The 12,590-nt window shown below is 39.6% G+C and overlaps 1 protein-coding gene across 4 annotated transcripts in view; it reads left to right on the top strand.

The window, feature by feature from the left end:
* The window catches only part of DNAJC13 (DnaJ heat shock protein family (Hsp40) member C13), a 119,254-nt gene extending 107,827 nt beyond the window's left edge, over positions 1-11,427 (top strand). For 3 of the 4 annotated variants that reach the window (XM_055295427.2, XM_055295426.2, XM_063610732.1), the window contains 3 exons: positions 705-848; positions 3,465-3,564; positions 10,573-11,427. In XM_055295427.2, the coding sequence (XP_055151402.1) occupies positions 705-848; positions 3,465-3,564; positions 10,573-10,679 (351 nt within the window). In that variant the 3' untranslated portion in view covers positions 10,680-11,427. Of the gene's footprint in view, positions 1-704; positions 849-3,464; positions 3,565-9,554; positions 9,664-10,572 lie in introns of all 4 variants that reach the window. The other variant, XR_008660503.2, reaches the window with a different exon arrangement.
* The last annotated feature ends 1,163 nt before the right edge of the window (positions 11,428-12,590 follow it).

Raw genomic sequence — 12,590 nt, 5'->3', positions numbered from 1 at the left:
GTTTGATGTGTAGGAAAGAACATGAGCTGGTACTACCACTTGTTGGCTCTCTGACCTTAGACATGATATTTAACCTTAAAATGCTCAGATTTCTCATCTGTAAAATAAGATTATGACTATCTCACAAGGTTTTTTGTTATGAGAACAGTACCTGAAAAACGAGGCGCATTCACTAAATGTCTTTTATTTCTTCCTATTCCCTCTGCGTTTCAAAATGGATAGTGAAAATTGTGATATTAGATTATTATTCAGCTTTTATTAGGCTGATATGAAATGTACGATGACCACAAAGATTGATGTTTGAAGAAAATATGAAAAAATACTAATGTATTTCAGAGATTATTGCCTATTAATATAGTGTTAGTAGGGCAGGCAGCCCAGTATAGGGGCTAAAAGCTCAGATTCTATGTTTTCTGGCTCCAGATACATATTTTAGTACTGCCCAGCTCTGTGATTATGAACATATTGTTTTACCCTCTGTGCATTAATTGAATAAAATAATTGATGTATAGCATTTAGAATGGTTAATAGACAGAATAAAATCTCATTAAATAAAAATGTCATTAGATACTTAAGCCTGTGTATGGCATTAAAATACGGTGCAACAGGCTGCCTTCCAGGTAGGTCCTGGGGGTAAAATTATTTCTTCAGTGGATGATTTGCATTTTTTCTGTGTGTTTATATATGCTTAATATTTCTTCTAGGCCTTGAAAGCAGATTTGGTTCCATACCTCTTAAAATTACTCGAAGGCATTGGCCTTGAAAACCTGGACAGCCCAGCAGCCACTAAGGCTCAGATTGTTAAAGCTCTCAAGGCAATGACTCGAAGTTTGCAGTATGGAGAACAGGTGAGTCTGCATAGAGGCAACTTTTGATATTCTGAAAGCCAGGGTCTTGGCCATGGATGGTCCACGTACCTGTGTTCAAGTTCCACTTACAGGTATGGTTCTGTTGGCTGTAACTGGAGAAGATCCAGAGCCCAAGGATGGACTTGCATACCTGCCTCATAACTGATGAAAAAGCATAAACCATATACTCAGTATTCAGGAGAATTCTTCTGGATAGTGATGGCATGTTGTCATTTCAGGAAGAAAAATGCTGGAAACCTTTAGCATGGAATATGCAGCATTTAGTGCTGCTTAAGATTAACTTTCAGCTCTAGGAGTTATTCATGGGTAGTGATAACCAAATTCATTAACCATCCCATAATGCTATTTTAAAAGATGTAGAACATCATTTTTGTTTTCATTTCTTTTCTTGCTGGTGCTTAAAAAGTGTTGGGTTTTTTTTTCTTTGGTCATGACTTTGTTTTTCCTATGTGTGTTAATGTATTTCAGCTGCACGTATTTGCTGACTTCAGGCCTGTTGAGTAATTTTCCTCATTGGTTTTATTTTTATTATTTCCTCTAAGGAGTTCCTCATTCAGTGTTACTATATAGCCCCATCTACTAATGCTCATTTTTTTTTATTGACATGAAATTTACATAACATAAAATTAACCATTTTATGGTGAATAGTTAAGTGGCATTTAGGACATTAACAGTGTTGTACAAACACCACCGTATCTAGTTCCAAAACATTTTCATCACCTCTGTACCCACTCAGCAGCTACTCTCCCTTTCTTCCTTCCCCCAACCTTTGGCACCCACCAATCTGTTTTCTGTCTCTGGATTTACCTCTTCTGCGTATTTCATGTAAATATAATCATACATGTGTCTATCTTGTCACTTAGCATGTTTTTAAGCATCATCCATGTTACCAATGCTTCATTTTTATGTCTAAATATGTCATTGTGTGTAAATGCTCCAATTTGTTCATTAATCTATTGATGGACATTTGGGTTATTTCCCCTACTAATGTTCTGTAGGTTTTAATTGACTTCAGCTACAGCTTTCCTGTAGTGAATTTACTGGATTTGTATGTTTCAAGTAAAGAAACATTTTTCATGCCATTGTCATTCTATTGATATGATCATTTAAATGATTTAAAATGATATTAGGCCGGGCGTGGTGGCTCATGCCTGTAATCCCAGCACTTTGGGAGGCCGAGGCGGGCGGATCACAAGGTCAGGAGATCAAGACCGTCTTGGCTAACACGGTGAAACTCCGTCTCTACTAAAAATACAAAAAATTAGCCAGGCGCGGTGGCAGGCACCTGTAGTCTCAGCTACTCAGGAGGCTGAGGCAGGAGAATGGCATGAACCCGGGAGGTGGAGCTTGCAGTGAGCCGAGATAGCGCCACTGCAGTCCAGCCCGGGTGAAAGTGCGAGAGACTGTCTCCAACAAAAAAAAAAAGAAAAGAAAGATACTAAAGAAGAGAGGCAGCATGTATTTTGGCTGCAGTCATTTACTGATGTGTTTTTAAAAGTATTTTCTTGGTTTTTGCCTATGAGTGTTCTAAACGCCAAGCAAAGGCTCTCCTGCGTACCACTTGCAGCAGTTGTCTTGTCTTTGACTTGCCTCAGGATTCCTGGTAATGAAATTAGCAAAGTAATCCTGACACCCACTTTCTACACCCAAGGGAGGGAAGGAAAGAGGTATAGTAGTTTTTAAATAGGAACACCCCTACCAGCTTTACAACTAATCACTTCCACTACTGCTTCTTTCTAGGGTTGGAGTAGGTGCCCCCCTCCCTTGGACTCACATGGTCCCCTTGTATAACCCTACTTTAATTCTTACCCCAAAATTATTTGACACTGTCTCCCCTACTAGATTGTAAGCACTTCAGAGACAGTCTGTCTTTCTCATCTTTGTGTTCACTGTGCCTACCACATAAGAGGTGCTCAGTAAATACTTGATACGAATATTGATGTGCAAAAGATATTCACTAAGTTGGTATTTCCTGAATGTTTTGTCACTCAGAAATGTCTTCCATCTTAGTTTAGTGCATATTCCCACACATGTATTATTTATACTCATATATGTGTATTTCAAGTATATACAAGTACCCATCTTACTTCTGATACTCTGATGCTTTCTATATTGACCAATTTTGTTTTTTCAACAGCCCTCCTGATTGTTTCATAAACCTCTTTAGGTCACAGCTCATAATTTGAAAGACTGCTTTAAGTTTTAGCTCAATTTGGCAGTATCTTCTCCCCAAACTCCTTCCTCGGGAATAGCTCATCAGCCCATACACTGTCAGCCATCTGTTACTGTCACAAGAAAATACTCTGCATAGGTATCTTCCTCCTTGAATTACATATAAGTCAGTAATTGTAGGTTCAAATAAGAGTCCAGCTTTAGAGGGACAACTGACTTGATGACTTCTTTGGGTCTGCCTTAATGAGATGTGTCTGGCATAGTGCCTGCTATGGAGTGGTTGATGAATGCTAGTTCTTGCTCCATATTTGGGTCTTTCCTCACTGGCCTTCTTCCTTGTTGCTTTGGAAGTTGGTTTTTCTTTTTGTCTTCCAACATCCAGTCCTTGATTTTATGTTCAAAGGGCTTGTTTTACTTTCCTAGGTGAATGAAATCCTGTGTCGTTCTTCAGTCTGGAGTGCCTTCAAAGATCAGAAACATGATTTGTTCATTTCTGAGTCACAAACAGCAGGATACCTCACAGGTAAGCCATACCTAATTGGTTATCGTAAGACACCTGGCAGAAGCCACTTGGACCTTCCTTTTTCCTTAAATAGACTTAAAATTGTGTTCAGAGTGTTTCTTAGGCTACTAGCTGACCTTTCTTGGAGGTGCTATGAGCATGTAGTAGACCTCTGGTTTTAGCTTTAGATAGCATGCAAACTGTTGTTGTGTTGAATGGGTACTGACTAAAGCATGTATTTTGTTCAGTTGTGATCCAGTTAATTGGGTCATAGAATATATTTGGAGCATGTCTGTATTAAAGTATTTATCTTGTAAAGAGAATGAATAAGTATCTGCTGAGGAATATCAGTATCAGAAACATGATATCATCATTCCATATCTGTCAGAATAACAGATTAAAACTCCAAATATGTATAATTGTATGTAAAAGATATTCTTGGCTGGGCGTGGTTGCTCACGCCTATAATCCCAGCATTTTGGGAAGCCGAGGCGGGCAAATCACGAGGTCAGGAGATTGAGACCATCCTGTCTAACACAGTGAAACCCCGTCTCTACTAAAGATACAAAAAATTAGCCAGGCATGGTGGTGGGTGCCTGTAGTCCCAGCTACTCGGGAGGCTGAGGCAGGAGAATGGTGTGAACCCGGTGGCAGAGCATGCAGTGAGCCAAGATCGTGCCACTGCACTCCAGCCTGGGCGACAGAGCAAGACTCCGCCTCAAAAAAAAAAAAAAAAAAAAAAAGATATTCTCCTAAGTTTCCAGTGATTCGTTTATGGTTTTGCTAAATATTTAGGGTGTGTCGTTTTATGGGGGTGGAATACATAGGTATCATGAATGAAAGGATGTTTTACTGCTTTGGTTTCAAAAGATGTTATGTTTAAAACTCAGAACATTTGTTTGAAACACTAATTGCATAATTTTAGAATAGTCATTTTCATAAAGCCTTCAACATAAGAAAGTCAGACTGTTGCTGAATGCTAAAGAGGCAATATCTAGTCTGGTATAAAAGTTCTTAATTTGAAATTAACCTTAGGAATATGAGGCGGTCTTGCTGTCTGCCTGAAATTGTAGTATATAAAAAGATGTCAGCCCTGTATTCTCTCCTAACCAAAGATGATAGAGATAAACTAAGAGAAAAAATTATCACCCAGGGTTTCTAAGCCATTGTAATTGTTTTAATCTTGATTGATAGTATAGAAGTTTATAAAATCATAAAGACTCAATCTTGAATATTCAAAAGTAGAGGCTTTGGAGGAAATTTTACCCGGTTTTAATTTTAAACTTGGTGTGACACTTTTTTTTCTTCACCATAACCACTTTAATATTGACACTCCTAAAGTTGGAGCAGAGTCCTAAAATTTATAAACATGCAGTGCTTTGGCTGCAGGTTCAGAACAATGTCATAGATTTTTATTTAACTTTTCCATCCCCTATCCCTCATATCTATGGAGAAAAATACCTAGACTGTGTTCTCAGTCTATCATATCTCTCTTCAGATTTGGTGTTAAAATTATAGCTTCTAAGTAGGAGTTTGTTCTTATAGGCACTATAAAAACTTTACCTCTTTAGCCTATGTCCAAAAGTTTACATACCACATTTTCATGGCATTACATTCATTACTTTGTGTATAAGGATGGTATGATTGGAAAAAAAAAAAAAAAACTACCTTATTTTTATTATTTATTTTTTTGAGACAGTCTCACTCACTCAGGCTGGAGTGCAGTGGTGCAACCTCAGCTCACTGCAACCTCTGTTCCCCGGATTCAAGTGATTCTCCTGCCTCAGCTTCCCAAGTAGCTGGGATTACAGGCTTGCACCACCACACCCAGCTAGTTTTTGTAATTATTATTATTATTTTTTTTTTTACTAGAGATGGAATTTTGCCATGTTAGCTATGCTGGTCTCGAACTCCTGACCTCAGGTGATCCACCTACCTCGGCCTCCCAAAGTGCTGGGATTACAGGCGTGAGCCACCACACCACACCTGGCCTCTTTTTTTTTTTTTTTTTGCTACGGAGTCTGGCTCTGTCACCCAGGCTGGAGTGCAATGGAGCAATCTTGGTTCACTGCAACCTCTGCCTCCCAGGTTCAAGCCATTCTCCTGCCTCAGCTTCCCAAGTACTTGGGATGATAGGCATGCACCACCATGCCAGGCTGATTTTTGTATTTTTAGTAGAGGCCGGTCTCAAACTCCTGACCTCAAGTGGGAAGGCCCACTTCGGCCTCCCAAAGCGTTGGAATTACAGGCGTGAGCCAGCATGCCCGCCTTTTTTTTTTTCGAGATGGAGTCTTGGTCTGTTGCCTGGGCTGGAGTGCTACAGCATGATCTCAGCTCACTGCAACCTCTGCCTCCTGGGTTCAAACGATTCTCCTGCCTCAGCCTCCCAAGTAGCTGGGATTACAGGTGTGCACCACCATTCCCGGCTAATTTTTGTATTTTTAGTAGAGATGGGGTTTTGCCATGTTGGCCAGGCTGGTCTCAGACTCCTGACCTGAAATGATCCATCCGCCTCGTACTCCCAAAGTCCTGGGATTACAGGCGTGAGCCACTGCACCTGGTCAGCCTTATTTTTCTTAACTAAGAGTAAATTGGCCCTGAAGAACAGTAATGTGTATATTAGAAGCTTCTCTACAGGAAAGCCTCTTCTAATTCTTTTGTTCTGTCTTCTCTATCATTCTTTGACTTGACTTGATGAAATAAAAAACGTGTGTCCTTGACTTACAGAGTGTGAACCAAAAGGTCTGTGGTTAGAATCCAGAAGAAATAGGGGTTTATCTTCAGAAACCTGGACTTCATTTGGTCCTCACCCCCATCCACATGCTTTAGTAACTATAGGGAAAAGGTATAGGCAGTAAAACACTTCTTGTCTATGCCTTGCCTTTTACTTGGATCCATGGGGTGGCTTCTGAATGAGATATGAAAAGTGGCTGTGAAGGGGTTAGAAGAAGGTTAGGGAAAAAAAGTTGGGGTATACAAATTTCTTCCCGTCCCTGAGCCGGCTTAAGGGGCAGCAAGTTCTGTACAGGCCTGGCCAAGTGGGGAGATGGTATAAAACCCAACCAGGAAGGGGCTTGGAGATAATGAGTCTTCCAGAAGGCCATTACTGAAGCCTGCCGACGTGTCCGTGTAGAACAGTCTGGACAAGCTGTAAGCATTGTTGACCCCAGAATTGTGAAATTCTGAGCACGTTATCAATCTGGGATGCTCTTTTGTAGCGATGTCAGTTGCTTGAGATTTTTTCATCAGCTCTAGTCTGTCCTATTTGAAAGGACCAACTTGCTGGGTGCAGTGGCTCGTGTCTGTAATCCCAGCAATTTTGGAGGCCAAGGTGGGCGGACTGCTTTAGTCCAGGAGTTCCAGACCAGCGTGGGCAACACGGCAAGACCCCATCTCTATAAAAAAAATACAAAAATTTAGCCAGGCATGTTGGTGCATGCCTGTAGTCCCACCTACTCGGGAGGCTCTCTTGAGCCTAGGAGGCGGAGGTCGCAGGTGAGCTGAGCTCGCACCACCACACTCCAGCCTGGGCAATAGAGCAAGACCTTGTCTCCAAAAAAATTAAATTACATTAAAAATGAAAGAACTGTTTCAAGAATTAGAGCTCCTAACTCTTGCTGTCTGCCTGAAATTGTAGTAAGATGTCAGCCCTACATCCTCTAACTACAGATGATGTAGGCAAATTAAGAGATAAATTAGATAAATTTACTGCCAGTTGGATTGATGTGTGCTCATTGCTTGAGTTGCCAAATGTTTTTTGTGTTTGAGCTTTTCATTGATGTATTGTGTATCATGTGTTTGATAAAAGGGGCATGTAGTTCTAATAATGATAAAATCCCATGATGTGGAGCTCCAGGAATTTATAGTGTTGTGTTGAATTGGAATTTCATTTAGTTAAAATGTGCCCCGTGCTACTCCCAAACTTCAGAAGATACAGATTGTACCCAGCCCCTCTGTAATCATTGAAATCAAGGTTGCTGTGACAACACACATCACCAACCCTTTCTTCTAACTGATATCTTTAGGTGAGTTTGGCAGGTTAGGTGGATTTTGTTTAGGACATGGGGAAAGATAAAGGAGTTAATTACTACTTCAAAGTAAGATAAAAATGACCAAAACTACATTTTCTTCTCTCTGGCTGCTGAGTAAATGTCATTCAGTCACATGCCCAAGATTTGGGGTAAAAATTTTAAAGTCCTAGGTAGGATTACTCAATGTTGATAAATTGAAATGAGACTGCCTATTTCCATAGGTTCTCTAGCCTGGCATATTTTGTTTTATGATAAATGCTTATTTAAAGTTGCCTCAGTGGAATTTTTCCTGTGATGCAGATAAATTGTGATTACTCATTATCCAGGGCCCTTGATCACTTAGCCATTTATTAGGTTCTAGAACAGCTTGGTGGGGATGGTCTCAGAGCCTCATAAAAAATAATTTCAGCAGTGAAAATCCTCAAATTACCTAACCTAGAAAATCATACCTAGCAAAAGAAGGAACAACAGGAAAAGGAACAGAGGCTAGGGTGAAGATGCTTCTAGGAGCCAGAATTGGAGATGAACTTTTCACATATATACTTCATCATGGTAGCCAATTCAGTTTTGTGGGATTCTCTGTAAATTTTCCATCTTCTCATTTCTCTGAAGTCCAGCAGCCTTGTGCAACCTTGCCACATGCCCATTCCTGGCACCCCCTGCTCTTCCCATCTTTCTCTGGAGAACACAACTGCTCTATTCCATGCAAATGACCAGGCAGCACCTTTTAGCCCCAAGAAACCAGACACATTCTCAAGGAGAGGCCAGGGTCCTGGGGAGAGCATCTCGGATTTCATTTGTAGAACTATCTGGGAATTGATTTTGATTTGCCTTTCCTAAAGAGGCAAATGATGGTACTAAAATTTGGTTTCTTCCTTCTAAGCCCATCATTTCACCATTTAGTTTTTAGCTCAGAGGTTCCCACATTTTCTCAGTTCACAGTGCCCTTAATAGCTCAGTAATTTTTTCATCCATCCCCAAGCCAAAAGAAATACCCAATAATTTAATTTATGAAGCAGTTGCAAGACAACTTGAAAGTAGTTGTTTGTATGGTGGTCAGCAGATGGCGCTGTGTTTCAAATTTAAAATACCCAGCAGTTAGCTAGATGATGTGGCAGGCAACTGTAGTCCACATGGACAGGCCGAATCCGCTACTCAGTAGGCTGGGGTGGGAAGATCACTTGAGCCCAGGAGTTCAAGGCAACATAGTGAGACTCCCATCTGTTAAACACACACACACACACAGAGGGGCGAAAGGAATAAATAAATATCCAGCAACGCCCCAGGGTGCCTCAGCACACAGTTTGAGAACTGCGTCATTAATCTGCTTTCTAGATGTAGCATTCATGGTTTGGTCTCGTAATCTACTATTTTGATGGGAACCAAGTTGAGCCCACAAGAAACTACACAGTCTGGAGTGTTTGAGATCTTACTGTTAAGGGTTACATCTTTGATGACACCTACTGGATGGTTTTGCAGTAATCATGCTGCAGCCTAAAGTTCAGAGAATGATAGGGTGGTGGGAAATGATCACAGGGTGCTGCTGTAGCTCTGAACTGTGTTGTCAGAAGGGTTTGTTGACCTGGTGGCCTTTTTCCTGAGCAGACTGTGAAAGGCCTGGCATCCTGATTGGCTCAAGGCAGGAGTTGATAGATGCAGGCTCCCACAGTACCTTAAAAGGGGAAATATTTTTTCTAAGTTCTACAAGTACAAGATTTTTATAAGTACAGCGTTCCAAGTACCTGGGCACTCTGGTTGGCTTCAGTTACAGCTCACACAGGCTGAGTCATCTCTGCCCATGTATCTGTGCAAGCCATTTCACATCCATAGTACTAATACTCTTAAGGTCAAAAACAAGATGAATCTGAATGGTGGCCTTTTGTCCTCCACCAATCCCTGTTTCTACCTTCATCAAACTACTCTGCTGTTTGCACTTCCTCACAACTTCCCTTGCTGCTTATATTTCTTTTTTCCCCTCAGGTGTCTCTCCTTCCCTTCTAACTGGCAGCAGCCCCCTTCACCTCAGGAGCGGGCTTTAGATCCGCTCTGCCAGGCAGCTTGCTAACTTCTGTGTAGCTCTCTGAAGCAGGTAGAGAAACGTTTTGCTAAATGCATGCCGCTCCCACTGCCTTTCTAGTCCTAACCCTCAATGTTCCTTAGTTGTTTGCCTTGTTTCTTACAATTTCAGCTAAAACTATTGCTCAGTATGCAGTATTATGCTACAGTGTCCCTTGCAAGTACTTGTTAGTTTGTGCAGTGCTTCTGAGATGTAATTAAATGTTTATGCAATGTTTAAAATAAACTCAAGGGCTAAAGCCATTAATATGCCCATAGGACACATCTCGATAAATGCTGGCATATATGGCATTTTCATGCAACAGAAACTGTTAGAATCAAGGGAGAAATATAAGACTAAAATATCAATACCCTTTCACATAGCATTCTTGTTTTAACCTATGACAGATGGATGTCCAGAGCGTTTTCTTTTTCAGAGTCCTTGGTGTAGCAACCCTTGTTCATTTGGTGTTACTTGTTATGATAGCATTTCTTTGCACCAAATGAAAATAGGTTAGTTTGAGTGTTGACAGAAGTATTTATGTTGAATTTTGTCACATATGACTTTTGGATGGGCTGAGTGTAGAGTTTCTTTTGTCTGTCTGTTTCCATTTTTTCCATTCGACATAGTTCTTTTCAGTGCTCGGAATTTTTTGAAAGATTGAATTTCCCAAATGTAAGAAAGAAAATTTTATCCATATTTCCCCACCAGTGTTACTGTCCAGCATACATTTTGAAATGATTTCTAGTCTATAGTATAGGCAAACATGAAAATGGTACTCTGTAGCTGTTTATTAAGGCATAGATATACATTTAGGTAATTGCAATAGATGATTAGTTTTGTGTGATGGAGTGCCTGAGCAGGTTCTGACTTTTTATAAAGGTCAGTGTTTTCACTTGACTCTGCTTTCTAGAGGTGTGTGTTTACCTTTCTCTCTTGCAGGACCTGGAGTTGCTGGCTACCTTACTGCAGGTACATCTACATCAGTCATGTCTAACCTGCCACCTCCCGTAGACCATGAGGCAGGCGACCTTGGCTATCAGACTTGAAATATTCACGAGAGACAATAAACGCTGAAAGGCCAGTGCCAAGTCCACATTCCTCCAGCTGATACGTTGAAGCAAACTCTTACTGCCTTTCTCCTGGTTTCATGACAGTGTTATTCCTTTTTCTATAAATATATTTTTAGGAAAAAAGTCAGTGATCCTAATTGTATCACATTATAAGAAAACACTCTGTGGATCAACCTAAGTGGGTACACAAGAATTTTTTTTTCTTGGTGTATGTAAGCACATTTGTTCCTTTCTATCTGTTTACAAAACTGTGAATCAAAAAGACAAAACTTCCTTCCTGGTTTTTGTAATTTTTTTTTTGAATTAGCATGACTGTAGGGTTGAGCTACAGTCATTAAAAATTGGGCCAAGTCACTTTTCCCCAGGAAAGAATATTTCCCTCTCCTGCATCAAGTCTGCGTGGCCATCCTCCCCCCACCATCCAAGACTATTAGGTTTTGTCCCTGCACCCTTCACTGGCATCCTCAATCATTAACCTTCTGAAAGCTCACAGTACACATTAGTATGTATAACTGGCTTTACCAAATTGAATGAAAAGGAGCTTGTGCAAAAAAATTTAAAAATGGATGTCAAGATGTTATGTAAGAGATGAGTGTAATTGTGAAATGTTCTATACACTATCAAATATATAAAGCTTTCTATATTGAATGTACATTATACAGATCATTCATATGTGTACATAAAATTTTAAAAATAAAGGGAATTGACTGCTTTGTTAATGAGATATATTTGTTCTAGTTTAATCTTTCCCTTTGAAGACCTCATATATCTTTATTTCTAAGACAGATGAAGTATTAAACAGACTTTATCTTACATTTGTAACTCTTCATATAGATGGCTGCATTAACATAATCTAATCATTCCTAACTTTAATATTTCAGCCACATCTAAGTTTCCAGACACAGCATCTCATTTATTTTTATACAACATTCAGGAATGGGTCAGGCTGTTAATAATATGTGACATTAATACTACTATTTTTAAGAAGAGAAAATTAAATAGCCAGAAGATTTTTCAAATAACAAGTCTCAGCACATAGATTTTCTAGTGTGACCACAAACTACAAGAAAATATAAATGTGGAGAATATAAACAAACAGTTCTTAAAGAATGGGGAAATACCCACACTTCCAAGTTTCCTTTCAAAGCAAGAACCAAGTTTATTCCACAGTTGATGTGTAAGAACAGCCAAAATGGAAACTTACTCCTATTCCAAATCACTAATTCAAACTTCTGCATCAAGTTTATCATCTCTCATAGATTATAGAGTAATATGTTAATGGAAGTATTTTAATATGTAACTAGGGTTTTAGTTTCTGGACAATAGTTGGCCATAAAAATATGTTCACTAAAAGAAATTATAACAGCTAAATTGGGATTAGGTATTTAGGAGAGCGTAAATCAACATAGCAATGTTTTCTTTTAAATACTAAGAATATAAGTATCGTGAATAGTTAAAGGCCCGTTAAACTAGTCTACAATCATTGATGTTTAAATGCCAACAATAGTTAACCTTTATTGAATATTTACTGTGTGCCAAGTATTGCATAACCTCATTTAATCCTCAGAACAAACCTGTGGGCCTGGTACTGATATAATTCCCATCTTCCAGGTGAAGAACATGAGGTTCAGATAAGTAAAGCAGCTTACTAAAAGTCACACAACTTAGGAAGTAACAGAGTAAGAAATCAAAACTCTTATGTGACGCTGAGGTCTGTATTCTGAGCCATTATATTAAGACAACAGCAATGTTAGGCAAGTGTCTGTGATGGGGAAAGCTGAGTTTTGATCTTTGAGGGTGGAGGCTTTATCTGAGATTTAAGCATGAAGTCGTTTGCCTCAGTCCTGAGATATAAAAGTGAGCTTGAGCAGGGTAACAGGAAAGTAT

Source organism: Symphalangus syndactylus, chromosome 10 (genome assembly GCF_028878055.3).
Source record: "Symphalangus syndactylus isolate Jambi chromosome 10, NHGRI_mSymSyn1-v2.1_pri, whole genome shotgun sequence".
NCBI lineage: Eukaryota > Metazoa > Chordata > Mammalia > Primates > Hylobatidae > Symphalangus > Symphalangus syndactylus.
The sequence above is the reverse complement of the archived record's forward strand: the minus strand, read 5'-3'. Positions and strand labels throughout refer to the sequence as shown.